The sequence below is a fragment of the Dendropsophus ebraccatus genome, chromosome 1 (assembly GCF_027789765.1).
Source record: "Dendropsophus ebraccatus isolate aDenEbr1 chromosome 1, aDenEbr1.pat, whole genome shotgun sequence".
Classification (NCBI taxonomy): Eukaryota; Metazoa; Chordata; class Amphibia; order Anura; family Hylidae; genus Dendropsophus; species Dendropsophus ebraccatus.
Window position 1 is genome coordinate 190,800,197 of NC_091454.1, and position 21,884 is coordinate 190,822,080.

The window sequence follows — 21,884 nt, forward strand, 5'->3', positions numbered from 1 at the left end:
AAACACTCCGATGTCCTTTACAAGGGCAATAACATGATATGAGGCTGTGATAGCAGGATATCTTATCAACGTGGCAGCCACACGCTATGCCAGCGTGGTTGAGAGTCGCTCACTACAGTCCCTGCAGTGTTTTAGCACAAAGACATGTTTTTATAAGAGACAGAGTTTCGCTGCCCAGAGACATTCTTGTGCTTGCATAATCGAGACAGCTGCCAAGATGTCAGGCTGTGGCATGTCTCATACTCATGGCTCTTATTAAAGCTTGTAACTATATAGGAGGCACCCTGCCATGCACCCTCTATATAGGAGTCACCCTGCAATGCTATATAAATCATATGTATAGAAACTGTTCCAGGAACATCTCACAACCACGTATGATAGGATAGAGCTGGGCAAACCATAAGGTGGCCGCACTGATAAGACTGCTGGCAGCTAAGATGTGTTCTGCTGACAGATACCTCGCTCTGAACCCTCTGATTTACATACAAGTATACAGTGTCCATTAGATGTATACTTTGGGGGGGGATGCCCAAAATATACAACACAGGGGTAGGGAACCTTGGCTCTCTAGCTGTTGCACAACTACAACTCCCATCATACCTGGTCAGCTAAAGCATTTGTCATACATAGGGACCCAGGTTAAAAGAAATGTATACTGCACAGGATCCAGCTGGATGGAATAGTGTGGTAATCTCTGCTACTCCATCCCGCAAACCCTGATGTATATGTCTGAGATCTTTGGATCTGCTGGACAGGTGTTAAACAGTGAACAGAGCCTTATGGTGCGTTTACACGAAACGATAATTGGCCCGATCGTACGATTAACGATGTCGAAGTAAAGTTTTTTTTTATCATAACGATCAGCGTTTAGACGGTACGATATATCATACGGAAAAATCGTTTTGCGATCGCGCGCCCACAGCCCGGCCCCCCGCTCATCCGCAGCCCCCCGCGCCGGCTGGATCGCCACCCCAGCCGCTCTCATCGCCACCTGCCGCCGCCGCTCTGATTCCAATCAGTGCTGCCTTGCAGCCGGCGCAGGGGGCTGCGGATAAGCGCGGGGGGGGGGGGGGTCAGGCTGCGAGCGGGGGGCCGGGCGGCCGGACTATAGCGCGACGACTGTTTACACGGAACGATCGGCGAATTTTTCGCGACCGACGGACGATTTGATGACATGTTGAAAGATCAAAACGAACGATGTCTCGTTCGCCGTTTGATCGTTCGATGCGTTTACACGTACGATTATCGTTAGAATTCGATCGTTATCGCGCAAATTCGCACGATAATCGTTACAACTAAACGCACCATAACTCTCCCACATAGGCTGATTGTCAGCTTTCTCTGTACATGCACTGATAGAAGGAAAGCTGTCAATCAATGAATGTGGGCGGGGCAGCAGGACTCTCACTGTCTCTCCTAGGAGTCCTGTCCAGATTTACTCCTTTAATCCTATAAACCATATATAGCAGAGCTCTGCTTCTTCTATCATATACTGTTCTCAGATAGAGCTGGATGTATCATCTAATTGTTTACCTTAAAGGGGTTGTCCAGCATTAGAAAAACATGGCCACTTTCCTCCAGAAACAGAACTAATCTAGTCCCCAGGTTGGGTGGGGATTTTGCAGCTCAGTTGCATTAAGGTGAATGGAGCTGAATTGCAATACCACACACAGGTAGAGAGGTAAGTGCCTTATTGCCATCTGTTTCCCCCTTCCCCCTGCAGGCTGATGGCTTTTAGCAATCGCCGGACTTCTTTAAATGAATACTTCCCCTGGTAGTAACATATCCCAGATCATTTTCATCACATTATTACATTTTACTTCTCACAATGTTTCCCTTACCTGTTCCATCAGGTGTGGACCGTACGAAGGTGGGCAGCATCTTCACACAGGCGGTGGGGTTGGTTTCTGCCCCAAGTCCTTTCTCCATCTGCTTGCTAAATCTGTTTGATACATCCCGGAGCGTCTCATCGCAGAGGCGCATGTGGTAGAGGTACTTGTCCACCTGTGAAGACAACAAAGACAAAAACAGTGGTGACGATCTGCAGGAGAAGAAGATGGAAATGAAGAACCCCTAGGTTCTTTGCTATTGCTCCATGATGTTGAATGGGGCCACCATGTGCCTCAGCCTGCACATAACAGGGGTACCACATAAGCTGTACACAGAGGGGGGACCTTATGACTGCTACACAAAGGGGACCACATGACCAGTACACGGGGGGGGGGGGGGACCTCAAAACTGGTATACAAGGGGGAACCACAAGACCAGTACACAGGGGGGGGAGGACCTCATGACCAGTACACAAAGGGGACCTCATGACCGCTACACAGAGGAGACCACACGACCGGTACACGAGGGGGGGACCACATGACCAGTACAGGGGGGGAACCTCATGACCGCCACACAGAGGGGACCACACGACCGGTACACGAGGGGGAGGGGGAACACTTGACCAGTACAGGGGGGGGGGGGGGAACCTCATGACTGCTACACAGAGGGGACCACACGACTGGTACACGAGGGGGGGGGAATCACATGACCAGTACAGAGGGGGACGGACCTCAAGACTGGTACACAAGAGAGACCACATGACTCATACATAGAGGTGACCTCTTGCTTGGTACACAGGGGTGACCCCATGACCAGTACATGGGGGGGACCACATGACTGGTACACAGGGGACCTCTAAAACAAAGAGAAACTCAAGGCACACAAAGACGTCAGTATGAGTGCTGTTAGTGCTACTTTATTACCTATAAAAATTAATTGCTGGTCGACAAGTAGAAACCAGAAGACATCCACAATGTCTTTTATCCACTGACATCCAGAAGTGGTTAAGAACACAATACAATGACTCCTGTAAGGCTGTAATTACAGTATAATGTCACTGTACTCCCTATAATAACCAGTCACAGTTTCCGACTTCTCCAGGATGTCGCAGAGCCAAAACTCAGAGATCTTTTTAATCCTCAAATAATGAAGAAGTAACCTTAGTCCGACACCATCAAGCCTGACAAGAGACTCCTCCATGACATCAGCAGCTGCAGCTTCCTCGTAACATCTTAAGATCAGGATCTAGCTGTGGTTTAAAGACGTTAATGTCGAGCTGGTCCTACAGCATGTGATAGATTCAACCTGAGATATAAACCGCCTGAGACATAAACCGCCAAGCACTTGTGGTGATGCTCATAGAAAATAGAAGGATCACTTATAATATAGGTCAGTGTGACCTCATCTCGTGGTATGGCCACGTGCTGGGCGTGGACACCAGCGCACTGTACATTTAGTATTGGTACCTACGTCTTTCGATTGCTTTTTTAATTGATTTTCATTACGGATCTTATTGAACAGATTTTTTTTTAAAAAAGGCCCTTAAAGTATTCAAGCTCCTTAAAGGGGTTATTTTCCCCTCCCCAAAAAAGCATTGTAGTCCTTAAAGTGTCACTGTCATTATAACTTTCAATACCTAAATCAACAGTAGATGTGATATAAAGTAAGTTTGCAACTTACATTCTTTTTTTAGTTATCATAAAAAACACGGCACTTCCTGTTTTCTGACTCTTTTTCTCTGAGGATAGTGTCAGAAAACAGGAAGTCCTGTGTATCCCAGGCCATCTGAGCGCTCACAGAGAAAAACAGTCATGTAATTGATGGACACATTGAGCCGTGACTCTCTGTACTGGCCGGAATTCCTGTGTTTAGTCCGTTAGCACAAGTCAGAAAATCTGCCTTCAGGAGACTGGACCTGGATTTCTGGTAAGTACAGCTTTGTTTTACAGCATGATAACAACAAAAATAATGAACGTATATTGCAAACTTGCTTTATATCACATCTAGTGTTGATTTAGATTTTGAAATGTATAGCGACAGTGACACTTTAAGCTGTATGCGATATTGTAACTCATCACGTAAGTGACCCAAGTTGCAAAACCACATGAAGCCCATGGTAAGAAGTCCATTTTCCTAATCACCAACAATCCCTTTAAGCCTCATATGGCTCCTCTACAGTGGAGCGCCTTCACTTCTTCTACATAGGAGTCCTATACATGGTATTCCAATATAAGAGTTAAAACAATAATCTTCAAGTTTCCTATGCATCTCTAGCTTATTGTCCCTTAGCAAGTCAATTATTTTGCGGCGGTCTGGAATTATCCTCCGTCACTGTGTATTATTACTACAATCTTTTTAGCGAACGCTCATTGGGAGATATTGCTTCACTCCATGCAAAGCCGATGCAAACTGAAGGAATTTGCACATGGAAATCAACTGGGGATTTAATAGAAGCTCCTCTCTATAAACATAAGGGAACAAAATATTGTAGAGAAAAATGTCAATGTGAACAGGATCCAGGACTTCTATATGTGCCTCTATAGACCCCAATGTGTCTTATTAAATTATATGATCCCACGTCCTTGTTTATTATAAGATGAGCCCTGACTTTCTTCATGGTAATACAATAAAAAATTATACGTTCTATAAGCGCCCTCCGCCACACCTTCCAGAACTGGTCCGCTCTCTAAACAAATGATGCCTCCGCCACTTGCACATCACATGCTTTGCTTTCATCATGGTTCCAGCAGCGGCAGCAGCGTGGCTTTAGCAATGCCTGAGGAGTATGAAGAAATGAGTCAGCTTCCTCCAGCGAGGGTGTCTGGTTTCAGCCCTGTGTGCGTAAAGGTGGGGGGGCAGAACTTCTCTAAAGTACTGAGGGGTTTTCTCGGAAAAAGGGATTTGTAGGTGTGTCAGATAAAAGTTTCAGGCGTGACCTCATCCACTACTACTGCACCCATACTACTTCTCTGGGTAAAGTCTGACGCTTGTCTACTCCTTAAAGTGGATATTTTAATTTTAGGTTATATATACAAAAATATTAGATAGATAGACGGATGATAGAATTATTCTAATTTAAATATAGGGGCTGTTTTGAAAATTTTTCCTGTAAGACATCGTCTCGGGTCAGAGTTGTGCAGTATTAAAAGCGTTTCGCACACAATGTGTTATTATGTAACCAAACAGCTTTCTATTTGATGCAAAAAACCCTAGTAATTTATAATAGGGAACTGATATTACTGCGCTCACGAGTGCTTCCTACTTTGCATACAGCTCCGACACATTTTACACGTAGCCTTTAGTGATGTCTCATCTCTGTACTTCCTATAGACCCGGGTCACACTGATCTCCTATGACTCATCTCCTGCATCGCAATTGAAGACAGTGGGGGAGATTTATGAAACATGAGGGGAGATTTAGCAAACATGGTGTAAAGTGAAACTGGCTCAGTTGCCAAAGAGTCTGTGAGGAATGAAAGGTGGAATCTGATTGGTTGCTAGGGGCAACTGAGCCAGTTTCACTTTACACCATGTTTGATAAATCTCCTAACTGGTGTAAAGTGAAACTGGCTCAGTTGCCCCTAGCAACCAATCAGATTCCACCTTTCATTCCTCACAGACTCTTTGGAAAATGAAAGGTGGAATCTGATTGGTTGCTAGGGGGAAACTGAGCCTCTCATACTTGAGAAAGGCTCAGTATGTTTTAAAGGCCGAAAGTTCGTTGTTTTTTTGTACGCATATGGCAAAGTAAAGAAAAAACATTTTTGATATTTAAAATAACACTGTCTTCAATTGCGGTTTTTTCTGGACGAAGCACTGGGTACGGGTCAACCCGGTGAAGGACTGTGCATCTATGTGGGGAATCCCACCAGGAGTCTAATTATATTATATTATATATATATATATATATATATATATATATATATATATATATATATATATATATATATATGGACTGATGTTATAGCTATAGGCTGCAGACAGGCACGGCTGATACTCCAGGCAGACTAATGTCACCTCAGTCACAGCAGTTCTATAAATGTCACACAGCAGATGGGGGGCTGCATGGGGGTCTAATACCACTGAGTATTCCATATTCTTCCTGATGTAAATACTACATGCTCATTTTTTTTTTTTTAGTATTTCATATTTTTTTCCCAATGGAGATCACTGCCTAGTCACCATCCCTATATATAGCATGCACTATTTTTATTTCCGTCTGAAGATTCCCACGCAGATGTGTTTTCATTGCATTCCTGTCTACAAATCGGTGCATTATCTCCAGGGTTTCCAAAACTGAGCAGCAAGGGCAATTCTGATGAATTCCTAGAAAGCAATAGACTGCAACACAATGAGGTATGGCATGGTGACGCCGAATGGACGTAAGGGTAAAAATGTAAAATTTTCATGGAATCCAGATTCTTGGTTCGTTTATGTCTCATGCACATAGCATAGCGTACACAGGGCCTATGATTATTAGCTGAATGAACAGATATTCTTTCTATTACTAGTGAAGAATACCTCTGTATAAGGGGTAAGGAACCTTGGCTCTCCAGCTGTTGCAAAACAACAACTCCCATCATGCCTGGACAGCCAAAGCTAAAGCTTTGGCTGTCCAGGCATGATGGGAGTTGTTGTTTTGCAACAGCTGGAGAGCCAAGGTTCCCTGCCCCTGCTCTGTATAGTCGGATTCGGATTTTTAAACTCTTGGAAAACCCTATATAAGATCCTAAATATCCATAGCGTATATGCAAGGGGAGTATATGTTAGGCACGTACAGACGCCTGGTAGTCTTATACTATGAAGCAGTGATCCAGGCTAAAATATGTGACCTCTTCCAAAAGATTCCTGCAGGGGGCGCTCATCTCTTGTATCAGTAAATGAGAAGTGATTGCCTGTATACTGGACCCAGCCTTATGCTACAGCTAAAGTGACCTCATTTTTTTATCCAATCACACGGTGGACGTTTAATATCCTATATACGCCGTCATGTATCGCTGTATAGAAGGGAAGAAAGAAAAAAAAGCAGCTGCTGGGGAATTAACCAAAGTATTGGCCGGATTCCCGTCTCACATATTCCTGTAGAGATGGCGGCCAGTTATAGAGAGGGGGCTAATAAATTCTAATACGTATTACAGCCAGATTTCCATAGATTTCCTATTTCATTGACTGCAATTTCTCCATAGAAACAGTGTTGACCTTGGGAGTGCGGAGTACCTTGGAAGGTCATCCTCTTGTCTATAAGGATTCTCATCAGCAAGGTGGCTTACTCAGGGAATTCTCCAAGAAACTCCATGGCAACCAATATACGACTATATATCAGTGTACGGAATGGAGGAGAACCTATTATCTGCGGACAATGATTAGGGAGAAGAGGAGCTGGATGAGATAAGAAAACCAACGTCCAAGATTTTACATTCTTTCCTATGGACGTCTATGGTTCTAGAAAAATTAAGTGGCTACTAAACAAATTTCTCGGTGAATATTACAGCTCCGACCGCAGATCTGGGGTCAGGTCTGGAAATGTCAACGAGACATGAAACTCATGGTATCAAAAAGGAAGGAAAGAGTTAAAACTGATACACAGCGATTTCCAGGCAACTAAAGAAACTTCCTGTTGTAGCTGGAATTTCTATCTTCCATGGTGTAGTCATAGCTATGGGGATGAGGAAACGCAGCGTTATGAGGTAGTGACTGGGGAAATCCCACTCAGCGTTACCCCGGCTCCTGGCTCCACGTGGGCAGCCTGCCCCCCTGGTGAAGAATGGATGGAAGTGGAGAAACTGAGCGGGATGCGGCTTCCTGGAAGCTCTGCATGAATGGCCACAGAGTCACAGACAGCTGTACAGGCTGCCTCCATGTCTCCTGACCTGACAGCCCCGACTGCCACCTGCCCTGCCCGACACGTGGAGATGTTCCAGACAGTAGGGGGCAATATAAAGGTTCCACAGCAATATATACACACACCCTACTCTGTATACATGTGATATAGTATATTCTTACACTGCTGTAATATACACACCCCCTACTCTGTATACTCTATATACATGTGACAGTTCATCCTTACACTGCTGTGATATATACACACACACCATACTCTGTACACTCTGTATACATGTGGCATAATGTACCACAATGGCTATAGGGTAGGGATCTATCTGCCCCCTCACACTGCACACGCCAGTATATGAGCCACAGACAAATCTAATATCTAATAGACAGACAGCTTTCTATGTTCTTCTAGTACAATCTACTATTACTTACACTCCAGTATCCATTACCCCTTACACTACAGTCTAGTATCACTTCTATCTCCTTACACTCCTTAATATCCTTTATACCTTATTATTCTGCATTCTAGTACAATAACTGAGGCTAGCGTAAGAGTATATAGGATACTAGAGTGTGATGTACGGAGTATATAGAACATCAGAGTGCGATGTATGGAGTATATAGGATACTAGAGTGCAATGTATGGAGTATATAGGATACTAGAGTGCAATGTATGGAGTATATAGGATACTAGAGTGCAATGTATGGAGTATATAGGATACTAGAGTGCAATGTATGGAGTATATAGGATACTAGAGTGCAATGTATGGAGTATATAGGATAATAGAGTGCTATGTATGGAGTATATAGGATACCAGAGTGCAATGTATGGAGTATATAGGATACTAGAGTGTGATGTATGGAGTATATAGGATATCAGAGTGATGTATGGAGTATATAGGATACTAGAGTTTGATGTATGGAGTATATAGGATATCAGAGTGATGTATGGAGTATATAGGATACTAGAGTGTGATGTATGGAGTATATAGGATATAAGAATGCATTGTATGGAGTATATAGGATACTAGAGTGCAATGTATAGAGTATATAGGATACTAGAGTGCAGTGTATGGAGTATATAGGATAATAGAGTGCAATGTATAGAGTATATAGGATATCAGAGTGCAATGTATTGAGTATATAGGATACTAGAGTGCAATGTATGGAGTATATAGGATACTAGAGTGCAATGTATGGAGTATATAGGATATCAGAGTGCAATGTATGGAGTATATAGGATAATAGAGTGCAATGTATGGAGTATATAGGATAATAGAGTGCAATGTATGGAGTATATAGGATACTATAGTAGGATGTATGGAGTATATAGGATACTAGAGTGCAATGTATAGAGTATATAGGATATCAGAGTGATGTATGGAGTATATAGGATACTAGAGTGCAATGTATAGAGTATATAGGATAATAGAGTGCAATGTATGGAGTATATAGGATACTATAGTAGGATGTATGGAGTATATAGGATACTAGAGTGCAATGTATAGAGTATATAGGATACTAGAGTGCAGTGTATGGAGTATATAGGATAATAGAGTGCAATGTATGGAGTATATAGGATAATAGAGTGCAATGTATGGAGTATATAGGATAATAGAGTGCAATGTATGGAGTATATAGGATAATAGAGTGCAATGTATAGAGTATATAGGATATAAGAGTGCAGTGTTTGGAGTATACAGGATAATATAGTTGTTATATATGGCGGTACTTCTATCAGTGTATCCGGTAAGTAAGTATTACAGGTCCCGGCAGGTCGCTCCTCACCTTCTGCACTTGGTCATGGTTGAGCTCGGTGAAGAAGTAGGCGAGTAGATGGGACGCGATCATGTCTCGGTGTGTCCCGGGTCTATCCGCTGCCCCCGGTGTATGAGGTGCAGTACCGCCGCGGTTTCCTCTCCAGCAGTGCCGGCTTTTCCCCCGGTGTATGAGGTGCAGTACCGCCGCGGTTTCCTCTCCAGCAGTGCCGGCTTTTCCCCCGGTGTATGAGGTGCAGTACCGCCGCGGTTTCCTCTCCAGCAGTGCCGGCTTTTTTCCCCGCTGTCTCTCTTTACAATGTGCTTCATTCACTGATGCCCGGCAGCCAAGCCCCCGCTGACGTCACGCACATTTTAACCCCTGCCCTCCCGCCAGCACGTCCCGAGCATCCTCCTGTCTGGGTGATTCACGTCTGTACAGCGCCGTGCGGTAATGACTTATTATGGGAAGTGACACCCTTCTCCTGACAGAGGGGACGCGGGGCAGCGCTGTACATTACCTATATACCCTATATACCTATATATCAGTACCCATAGAGAACCGCAGCATCCCTAACAGGTACTGAAGGGGTTAACACCGGCACGGCAGGCGATTGGCTGAGTATGGGGTGTGTGGAGATGCTGCGCTGAGATTGGTTATGTTGAGGGCTGTGGGCGGGGCTATGTGTCTTGGTGGTCGTGGAATCTCCCCCGCTGATGACGCTATCTGGCCCCGCCCCCTGAGCGTGTCATATACGGGAACGTGCAGGGCATGAGCATCCTGCGGGCAGCATCTCCGTGTGATAAGAGGGGCTGTACCATCCTCTCCTGCAGGGGGGAAGATCTACTGTACCATCCTCTCCTGCAGGGGGGAAGATCTACTGTACCATCCTCTCCTGCAGGGGGGATTATGTACTGTACCATCCTCTCCTGCAGGGGGGATTATGTACTGTACCATCCTCTCCTGCAGGGGGGAAGATCTACTGTACCATCCTCTCCTGCAGGGGGGATTATGTACTGTACCATCCTCTCCTGCAGGGGGGATTATGTACTGTACCATCCTCTCCTGCAGGGGGGATTATGTACTGTACCATCCTCTCCTGCAGGGGGGAAGGTGTACTGTACCATCCTCTCCTCCAGGGGGGAGGGTGTACTGTACCATCCTCTCCTCCAGGGGGGAAGGGGCCCTGTACCATCCTCTCCTCCAGGGGGGAGGGTGTACTGTACCATCCTCTCCTCCAGGGGGGAAGGTGCCCTGTACCATCCTCTCCTGCAGGGGGGAAGGTGCCCTGTACCATCCTCTCCTGCAGGGGGAAGGGGCCCTGTACCATCCTCTCCTGCAGGGGGGAAGGTGCCCTGTACCATCCTCTCCTGCAGGGGGGAAGGGGCCCTGTACCATCCTCTCCTGCAGGGGGGAAGGTGCCCTGTACCATCCTCTCCTGCAGGGGGGAAGGGGCCCTGTACCATCCTCTCCTGCAGGGGGGAAGGTGCCCTGTACCATCCTCTCCTGCAGGGGGGAAGGGGCCCTGTACCATCCTCTCCTGCAGGGGGGAAGGTGCCCTGCACCATCCTCTCCTGCAGGGGGGAAGGTGCCCTGTACCATCCTCTTCTGCAGGGGGGAAGGGGCCCTGTACCATCCTCTCCTCCAGGGGGGGAAGATGCCCTGTACCATCCTCTCCTCCAGGGGGAAGATGTACTGTACCATCCTCTCCTTCAGTGGGGAAGATGTACTGTACCATCCTCTCCTGCAGGGGGGAAGATGTACCATCCTCTCCTCCAGGAGGAAGATGCCCTGTGCCATCCTCTCCTCCAGGGGGAAGATGTACTGTACCATCCTCTCCTCCAGGGGGGAAGGTGCCCTGTACCATCCTCTCCTCCAGGGGTGAAGATGCACTGTACCATCCTCTCCTCCAGGGGGAAGATGTACTGTACTATCCTCTCTTCCAGGGGGAAGATGTACTGTACCATCCTCTCCTCCAGGGGGGAAGATGTACTGTACCATCCTCTCCTCCAGGGGGGAAGGTGCCCTGTACCATCCTCTCCAGGGGGGGGAAGATGCCCTGTACCATCCTCTCCTCCAGGGGGGAAGATGCCCTGTACCATCCTCTCCTCCAGGGGGGAAGATGCCCTGTACCATCCTCTCCTCCAGGGGGGAAGATGCCCTGTACCATCCTCTCCTCCAGGGGGGAAGATGCCCTGTACCATCCTCTCCTCCAGGGGGGAAGATGCCCTGTACCATCCTCTCCTGCAGGGGGGAAGGTGCCCTGTACCATCCTCTCCTCCAGGGGGGAAGATGCCCTGTACCATCCTCTCCTCCAGGGGGGAAGATGTACTGTACCATCCTCTCCTCCAGGGGGGGAAGATGCCCTGTACCATCCTCTCCTCCAGGGGGGAAGGGGCCCTGTACCATCCTCTCCTGCAGGGGGGAAGGTGCCCTGTACCATACTCTCCTGCAGGGGGGAAGGTGCCCTGTACCATCCTCTCCTGCAGGGGGAAGGGGCCCTGTACCATCCTCTCCTGCAGGGGGGAAGGTGCCCTGTACCATCCTCTCCTGCAGGGGGGAAGGGGCCCTGTACCATCCTCTCCTGCAGGGGGGAAGGTGCCCTGTACCATCCTCTCCTGCAGGGGGGAAGGGGCCCTGTACCATCCTCTCCTGCAGGGGGGAAGGTGCCCTGTACCATCCTCTCCTGCAGGGGGGAAGGGGCCCTGTACCATCCTCTCCTGCAGGGGGGGAAGGTGCCCTGCACCATCCTCTCCTGCAGGGGGGAAGGGGCCCTGTACCATCCTCTTCTGCAGGGGGGAAGGGGCCCTGTACCATCCTCTCCTCCAGGGGGGGAAGATGCCCTGTACCATCCTCTCCTTCAGTGGGGAAGATGTACTGTACCATCCTCTCCTGCAGGGGGGAAGATGTACCATCCTCTCCTCCAGGAGGAAGATGCCCTGTGCCATCCTCTCCTCCAGGGGGAAGATGTACTGTACCATCCTCTCCTCCAGGGGGGAAGGTGCCCTGTACCATCCTCTCCTCCAGGGGTGAAGATGCACTGTACCATCCTCTCCTCCAGGGGGAAGATGTACTGTACCATCCTCTCCTCCAGGGGGAAGATGTACTGTACCATCCTCTCCTCCAGGGGGGAAGATGTACTGTACCATCCTCTCCTACAGGGGGAAGGGGCCCTGTGCCATCCTCTCCTGCAGGGGGGAAGATGCCCTGTACCATCCTCTCCTGCAGGGGGAGATGCCCTGTGCCATCCTCTCCTTCAGGGGTGAACGTGCCCTGTGCCATCCTCTCCTCCAGGGTGAAGGTGCCCTCACTAGGACCTGTGCCATCATGTCCTTCTGGGGTAAGGGGCCCTGTGCCAAGTATAAAACTATACAACTTTAGTAACAACATTGGAAAACAGAAATAAAATCACTTCATGGAATGAAGGTGTTTAGGTAGACTACTCTATAAACTCTCAGTTTCTAATATTTCCTTTACTAAGTAATAACTTTTTTTTTTCATGGGTTTATTGTATTATATTAGTTTGCTATAATCACCACAAAATTGTTATCCCTAAAAAAATAAAAATAATAAAACATGTTACACTCAGCTAGTATCACATTGACCTTCTTTTGCTATAAATCAAATACAAGACACCTTGAAAATGTAATGTAAATTAGATATATACAGTATGTCAACATCTTTAGCGTACCTGCGCTGTTATCTAAAAGCTAATCACACAATACACAGCAGCTATAGCCCCCATAATCTCACTTCTAACCTTGAACAGTGAGAAGTAAAATCATAGATTATAAGAGTGCAAACTTCTTCGAAAATCTTGTGTAATAAAAATACCAGACAATGACACACAATTATACCTCAGTTTAAAAAAAAATAGCTTACAACTTATTAGGATATATATATATATATATATATATATATATATATATATATCCTAATAAGTTCTAAGCAAATTTTATATATATATATATATATATATATAAGAGAAGAAAGGGTTGCAGGACGGCGCTGTGCAGGCTCAAGGCTCAGGTGGGTGCACAACCTCTGGTAGCCAGACCTAGGCTTCCAGATCCACAACATAGGTAATCCGAGGCGGCACTCCAGGTATAAAGTGAATGAAAAAAAGTTTTATTCACCCATAAATGTGCAACGTTTCGATCTCTTGCTTGAAAAAGATCTCAACGAGAGATCGAAACTTTGCACATTTATGGGTGAATAAAACTTTTTTTCATTCACTTTATACCTGGAGTGCCACCTCGGATTACCTTTGTTTTATTTATATATATATATATATATATATATATATATATATATATATGTATATAAAGACTTTTTACCCAAAGTTACATAGAACTATGTAAGTTATAATAACATAGATACTGCGCACAGGAGTGTGAAGAGTCTCCCAGGTATTGGTCAGAGAGCCAGAGGTTGGTGGGGCTAAGGCATGTGTCTGCCTTCATATCAAATCTCCTCAAGATCTGTTCTAGATATTGTACAGCATCTTTACATGCCCATCGCTAACTATCTTCCTTAGCTTCAATTTCCCATAGTTTGCAGCAGGATGCCTTCCCTCCTTGCTGTCCTCCTAGCAGACGAGAATCGTCTACGGATCCACTGATCCGTGTCATGTATGCCAATCAACAGTGTACAAGCAGGGAGTGAAACTAATACAAGTACTATTTTCCAGACAGGTCCTCCCAGACACAGACAGCTGATGTACGTATCAGTAACGTAAGCTTGGGAAGCGCCCCCTTTATTGATTTGTGTTAACTTTTATAGACAGAATATGGGGCGGTACTACTCATGCGAAGTGTATTCACATGAATTACATAAACATTTAATACAGGCGGGGTTTCATATCACAAGACACACACGTCACACTCTCAGGTCAGTCCATAGATGGTCAGCAGTTTCCTGTCCTGCGCAGTCAAGCTGGCACAACGTCTTGTTTACCATAAATTGTTTATATATCAGTGTCTCCCTTGCTTCTATATTGTGGCTGCAATGATAAGTTCAAGGAGCTGTGCTCATTAGCGTTGTCAGGAACCGGTGACACCAGACACACAGAGACAGTGAGCCCTAAGCTCAGCCCCGCCCACTGTCCCTACCTACTTGCCACAATCCGCCCTAAGATGGCGGCGAGCAACTGGGCGGCGGTCCCTGCACTTGCTAGGTGGGACACAAAGACAAGACAGACAGACAAAACACAATAAAAAATGGTCGACAGTCCGGGTCACAACAATCGGGCAGCGCAGTACAAAAACACAATCCAAAAAGCAAGGTCAATAAACAGGCAATATGGTCAGGGGCAGGCAGCAAGCAGGGATAGTCAGAATACAAGGCAAAATAGTCAGAATAAACACAGAGCTAAACAGAGGCAGAAGCAGGCAGAGACAAGCTCAATAACCGGCACCAGAATGAGCCTCAGCCAAACACTTATAGGGAATAAGGGGAAACTCCCAGCCCTATTGGACAAGGCTCCTGGTTCAAAACAGAATCACCTGTGCACAGAACTGGAGCAGTGTAACTCCTACATGGCCAGAGCACACAGCAGACGGGTGGGGCAGAACATCCTGATAGAAACAGGCCAGTGTTCAGACAGGGTTCAGGTTACAGCACAACACATACAAAACACTGAGTATCAGTCGCACAGCACGAGCCGAGGGGCGCACGCAGGGCCGCCATCAGGAATTTCGGGGCCCCATACAACCAAAGTGTCTGGGCCCCCCACATTAATAAAAAAAAATAAAAATTGTGTGTTCGACCCACGCCTTGCTGGGAGGTATAATTTGGTTCAGATTAATTCTAGAGAACTGGCTCATATACTCCATTTTCCCCAGTGGCTTAAAATGTAACCTCTGTTATACAGTTATAAAATCGTAGAAACTAAATGTGAACAAGGTGCAATTCAAATAGACACTTACTTGTATAGCTGCCTCTTGTGCTCTGTATGCAGTGCATTATATTCACCCCTGCAACGTACAATTTATAGCGTGTCTACAAGCCCAGCGGGGCTCATTATGATGGAGACTAAAACTTATACAAGAGTGGGGTAGGGGTTCCCCTGTATTCAGAATGCTGTTGAGTACTAGGCAATGCCCCGTTTGGGGTTATTGAATTTCGAGGGTCTGGGGGGGGCTGTTTGATTTGTATATGTTCACCAATATCCCCCCCCCCCCCCCCCGGTATGCTCACTAACATAGAATATGTTGATAAGGCTAATATAATGAGGCTGTTCCATGTTAGTGAGCATATACAAATCACACCCCCCCCCAGGCAGACTAGTTTAGCTCACCCAAGCCAGTGATAGCGAATACATGGCGGTGAGAACGCTTTCTAGGAGATCCTGTTTGTGCAGCAGAGGTGTCTTTATCCTGCTCTGCATAGACCCTCGAAATTCAATAACCCCAAACGGGGCATTGCCTAGCACTCAACAGCATTCTGAATACAGGGGAACCCCTACCCCACTCTTGTATAAGTTTTAGTCTCCATCATAATGAGCCCCGCTGGGCTTGTAGACACGCTATAAATTGTACGTTGCAAGGGTGAATATAATGCACTGCATACAGAGCACAAGAGGCAGCTATACAAGTAAGTGTCTATTTGAAGTGCACCTTGTTCACATTTAAGTTCTACAATTTTATAACTGTATAACAGAGGTTACATTTTAAGCCACTGGGGAAAATGGGATATATGAGCCAGTTCTCTAGAATTGATCTCACACACAGACACCAGCACACATGTATACAGACACCAGCACACGTGTATACAGACACCAGCACACGTGTATACAGACATACAGACACCAGCACACCAGGGCACAATGAAGTTTGAACTTCTGCAACCTGGAGAAATCACCTGATATCACCTGCAGTCCTATGTAACACCACATAACACAGTGGTATCTCTGAGTACAGATAATGTAGTAGATTTCACCTGCAGTCCTATGTAACAGCACAGATAACACAGTGATATCTCTGAGTATAGATCATGTAGTAGATGTCACCTGCAGTCCTATGTAACAGCACAGATAACACAGTGATATCCCTCTGAGTACAGATAATGTAGATGTCACCTGCAGTCCTATGTAACACCACAGATAACACAGTGATATCTCTGAGTACAGATAATGTAGTAGCTGTCACCTGCAGTCCTATGTAACACCACAGATAACACAGTGATATCTCTGAGTACAGATAATGTAGTAGTCACCTGCAGTCCTATGTAACACAACAGATAACACAGTGATATCTCTGAGTACAGATAATGTAGTAGCTGTCACCTCGGGGCACCTCTACTAAATGATGTTCTACAAAATAAGAAAAGTGTCATACAGTGACTCACCGGTGATGTCTTCTTTGATCTGAGGCGTCACTTCCCCTTTTCCTCTCCATCCGGCCCAGTCCGCCATGATGAGTCCTTCCAGATATGTTTAATCTTTTCAGAACCTGCGAGACAAACAATTTAGGCTCCGCACATTTCTAGCAACTTCCTTCCCTTTCTCCCTCCTGTAGGCTCCCATAGTAACTGCGCTGTTTGGGATGCCCCCTGTATGTAGGATCCCCTGCTGTGCCCCCTGTATGTAGGATTCCCAGCTGTGCCCCCATGAGCTAATAATGCCCCTAGAGGTGGCCCCCATGAACTAATAATGCCCCCAGAGGTACCCCCATGCACTAATAATGCCCCGAGAGATGCCCCCATGAGTTAATAATGCCCCCAGAGGTGCCCCCATGAACTAATAATGCCCCCAGAGGTGCCCCCATATACTAATAATGCCCCCAGAGGTGCCCCCATATACTAATAATGCCCCCAGAGGTGCCCCCATGAGCTAATAATGCCCCCAGAGGTGCCCCCATATACTAATAATGCCCCAGAGGTGCCCCCATATACTAATAATGCCCCCAGAGGTGCCCCCATACACTAATAATGCCCCCAGAGGTGCCCCCATGAACTAATAATGCCCCCATATACTAATAATGCCCCCAGAGGTGCCCCCATGAACTAATAATGCCCCCAGAGGTGCCCCCATGAACTAATAATGCCCCCAGAGGTGCCCCCATGAACTAATAATGCCCCCAGAGGTGCCCCCATACACTAATAATGCCCCCAGAGGTGCCCCCATATACTAATAATGCCCCCAGAGGTGCCCCCATATACTAATAATGCCCCCAGAGGTGCCCCCATACACTAATAATGCCCCCAGAGGTGCCCTCATGAGCTAATAATGCCCCCAGAGGTGCCCCCATGAGCTAATAATGCCCCCAGAGGTGCCCCCATACACCAATAATCCCCCCAGAGGTGCCCCCATACACTAATAATGCCCCCAGAGGTGCCCCCATGAGCTAATAATGCCCCCAGAGGTGCCCCCATATACTAATAATGCCCCCAGAGGTGCCCCCATACACCAATAATGCCCCCAGAGGTGCCCCCATACACCAATAATGCCCCAGAGGTGCCCCCATACACTAATAGTGCCCCCATACACCAATAATCCCCCCAGAGGTGCCCCCATACACTAATAATGCCCCCAGAGGTGCCCCCATGAGCTAATAATGCCCCCAGAGGTGCCCCCATACACTAATATTGCCCCCAAAGGTGCCCCCATACACTAATAACGCCCCCAGAGGTGCCCCCATACACTAATAACGCCCCCAGAGGTGCCCCTAAAAAAAAACAACATCCTACTCACCTAATCCGCGCTGTGCAGGCAGCAACTCTTCCTCCTCCTCTTCGGGCTCCATCTTGCGAGCCGCAGGGACGGGACTTCCGGCAGACGTGATGACGTCACATCATCACGCCTGCCGGAGGGGCACATGATCACGGCCCGGCCTCCCATAGGCTGCTGGTATGAAGTGCCGGCAGCCTATGGGAGAGAATACAGGAGGAGGACGCTGACAGGTCCTTCTCCTGTATTCTGATCGCTTTAATGTTCCGCCCGCTGTGCGGGCGGAACATTAAAGCGATCAGTGCATCCCGAGAAGCTGCGTGGCCGCAGCTTCTCGGGATGCTCAAAAACAGGTGGCAAGGGGGGCCGTGCGGGCCCCCCTAGCGTAGCGGTCGGGGGGCGGCGGCCGGCGGGCCCGCCGGGCCCCCCCCCCGTGTCTATTAGGGTCCGGGCCCCATACGGCAGTACCACTTGTACTGCCCTATCGGCGGCCCTGGGCGCACGGAACTCAGCACAGGCACATTCATGACAGGCGTGCTGCCAGCATTCCCCTCCTTCTTTCAGACCATCTTTCTGTTACCCTCTGATCACGCATCTTTTAATTCAGAGGTCTGTGTATATATATATATATATATATATATATAGGTGTAGTCCCACAAGTACGGTGCAAGTAGGTAAAATCATATCACCCAGCCTTATCAGTCCCCATTTGACATCCGTGGAGCATACAGTAGACTTGGATCATCACTGGTGGTTGGTTCGTAGCCGGAGGTTTCAAGGATTCTATCCTGGGCTGTGTCTCCACACCTTGGCACACCTAGTGTTATGGGAGCCCTATGGGTCATAGTGTTATGGGAGCTTTATGGGTGATAGTGTTATGGGAGCCCTTTGGGAGATAGTGTTATGGGAGCCCTATGGGTGATAGTGTTATGGGAGCTTCATGGCTGATAGTGTTATGGGAACCCTATGGGTGATAGTGTTATGGGAGCCCTATGGGTGATAGTGTTATGGGAAACCTATGGGTGATAGTGTTATGGGAGCCCTATGGGTGATAGTGTTATGGGAACCCTATGGGTGATAGTGTTATGGGAGCCCTATGGGTGATAGTGTTATGGGAAACCTATGGGTGATAGAGTTATGGGAGCCCTATGGGTGATAGTGTTATGGGAACCCTATGGGTGATAGTGTTATGGGAGCCCTATGGGTGATAGTGTTATGGGAAACCTATGGGTGATAGTGTTATGGGAACTTCATGGGTGATAGTGTTATGGGAGCCCTATGGGTGATAGTGTTATGGGAGCCCTTTGGCAGATAGTGTTATGGGAGCCCTATGGGGGATAGTGTTATGGGAGCCCTTTGGGAGATAGTGTTATGGGAGCCCTATGGGGGATAGTGTTATGGGAGCCCTATGGGTCATAGTTTTATGGGAGCCCTATGGGTGATAGTGTTATGGGAACCCTATGGGTGATAGTGTAAGTGTCAGCAACAGACAAATACACTTTCTCTTTTCCATTAAAATCTTTGAATGTCTTTTACCGTCCATGTAACTAAGTGGATGGCACATGGCGGCTCTGCTCCCAGCTCCACCCTGGCTGTGGTTACTGCCGTTACACTCTGCAGTAAGTCTGCTGTCAGATCTCCAGCCTGGTGAGAGGATTGGGCTGGAGGCCGCCATTACTCTGCATGTCCATGTGTGCTGTGTGTGGCACAGAATAGGGCAAGATATAGGAAGATGGTAAGAGGTGGGTAAGGACTGTATTTGACAGAGGGAGAGGTGAGAAGATTGGAAAGGAGAGAGAAGCAGAAGACTCAGAGAGGAAAGGGCACACAAGAGACTCGGACATAGAAAAGGCAACAAGAGGTCACTTAACCTTCACAAGCCACTACGGTAAACAAGTCCATAGCGGCAGCTACGAGGTATAAAACACCTCCAATACAGTGGTATCCTATGAGGTTTGTGTACCCTAATATAAAATACTGATGAGCGTTATTTTATTGGACAGACACTTTAAGGGTTAGTTCACACATACTTAATCTGCTGCGGATTTGATGATGGGGATCCAACCAATATAAAGAATTAAAGGAGAAGGCCGGCAAATTTTTTTATTAAAGTATTGTATTTCCCCCAAAAGTTATACAAATCAACAATATACACTTATTACGGGAAATGCTTATAAAGTGCTTTTTTCCCTGCACTTACTACTGCATCAAGGCTTCACTTCCTGGATAACATGGTGATGTCACTTTCTGGATCACATGGTGATGTCACTTCCTGGATAACATGGTGATGTCACTTCCTGGATCACATGGTGATGTCACGACCCGACTCCCAGAGCTGTGCGGGCTGTGGCTGCGGGAGAGGATGATGGCAGGGGGACACTGAGGGACACAGGGCACTGGAGGGACACTGAGCATTCCTCCAGAGTATGAGTATGCCCCTCTTTACCATGGCCATTCAGGTAACAGCATAGGGGAATTGGAGACCCCTATTCTAGTAATGGGTTGGGATTCCAGCAATCCTAGTTTCCAGCAAACCAGTCCAGCAATAGGCCCATTAAGTTCTCCATACTATAATTATCTGGGTATTGACCGGTAGTGGAGTTCAGAATGACACTTGAGCCTACAAGAGAGTACCGGAGCCGTCCACTTCCACACTGTACATACCATCTACATACTAGAGAAGACTAAAAGATTTATGTCACTGCAGCACATGACACTTCTCCTCTGAGCTATGTCTGGTGGAGCTTGTGCCTGCGGCTCCAGACACGTCATGTGTAACCTGTTCCTTATTACAAAGGTCACCGTCACCTGCCGACCTTCTATTATTAACCAGATAAGCATTCCCAAATCTTCAGTCCCCATGTGATAACCATCACTATTGTTATTGTGGACCCACCTGGAGTCATTTATAAGAGACACAAGGGAAAGTTACAGTGTCTCCCACAGCGACTAGAAAGCCGCCTGCTGTCACTCTCTCATCTGCAGAAGAGGAAGAAGGAGATTGATTGCTTTAGCTCTTATGTATGCAAACTGCTGCAGGTAGGAGTGTACACAGTGTGAGGGCCGTACAGCGTGACATGTGTCATATCGGTAAGGACAGCTGCAAATTTGGCAGATCTGGTAAATAGGATAATTATCAGATTTGCTCCTTTAAGAGTTGCAATAATCTTATAATAAAGCAGTAGGTCCTGGGAATTGGCACACAAGGCTGTAGCCATGCTATGGCCTGGCAGACACAGGGTAGTTGTGGGGAATAAGGTTGGCCGGCTCTGTGATCTGATTTCTTCAGAAAAGAAGTCTACAAATGTTTTTCTTAAAGGGGTATTCCCATATGAGCATATACTTGTAGGGGTCATCAAGTTAAATATTTTTACAAATACATTCATTTACCAAATATGTCTCCTTCTCCTGGTAACCTGCTTTTTCAATACTGTTGTTGACAATTCTTTGTCTAGGTTACCGACCACCAATCTACTCTAAAAGCAGTGGTTGGAATAATCTAGATACTGTATATAGATGTAGCGTAGATGTATAGCTATGTAGTGTGAGTAAATATACACAATATAATGTATATACAGTGGGGCCTTGGATTACGAGCATAATTCGTTCCGGACCGTGCTTGTAATCCAAATCCACTCTCAAACCAAAGCAAATTTCCCATAAGAAATCATAGAAAGGCAGACAATTGGTTCCACACCCCAAAAATAATGATTTATTATCCTGAATAACATGTAAAACAGATGAAACAAACATTCAGAAACAGCAATGGCGAGGATAGGAAACACAAGGGCAAACAG

At 46.8% G+C, this 21,884-nt stretch overlaps 1 protein-coding gene across 3 annotated transcripts in view; it reads right to left on the bottom strand.

Moving 5' to 3' along the window:
* LOC138765714 (hexokinase-2) overlaps positions 1 to 10,038 on the bottom strand; it is a 34,788-nt gene extending 24,750 nt beyond the window's left edge. Inside the window, exons 1-2 of one of the 3 annotated variants that reach the window (XM_069942724.1) lie at positions 9,450 to 10,038; positions 1,842 to 2,004 (exon numbers count right to left, since the gene is read on the bottom strand). In XM_069942724.1, coding sequence (XP_069798825.1) covers positions 1,842 to 2,004; positions 9,450 to 9,512 — 226 coding nt within the window. In that variant the 5' untranslated portion in view covers positions 9,513 to 10,038. Of the gene's footprint in view, positions 1 to 1,841; positions 2,005 to 2,753; positions 2,837 to 4,495; positions 5,012 to 9,449 lie in introns of those variants that run through there. The other 2 variants (XM_069942742.1, XM_069942734.1) reach the window with 2 other exon arrangements.
* Between the last annotated feature and the right edge of the window lie 11,846 nt (positions 10,039 to 21,884).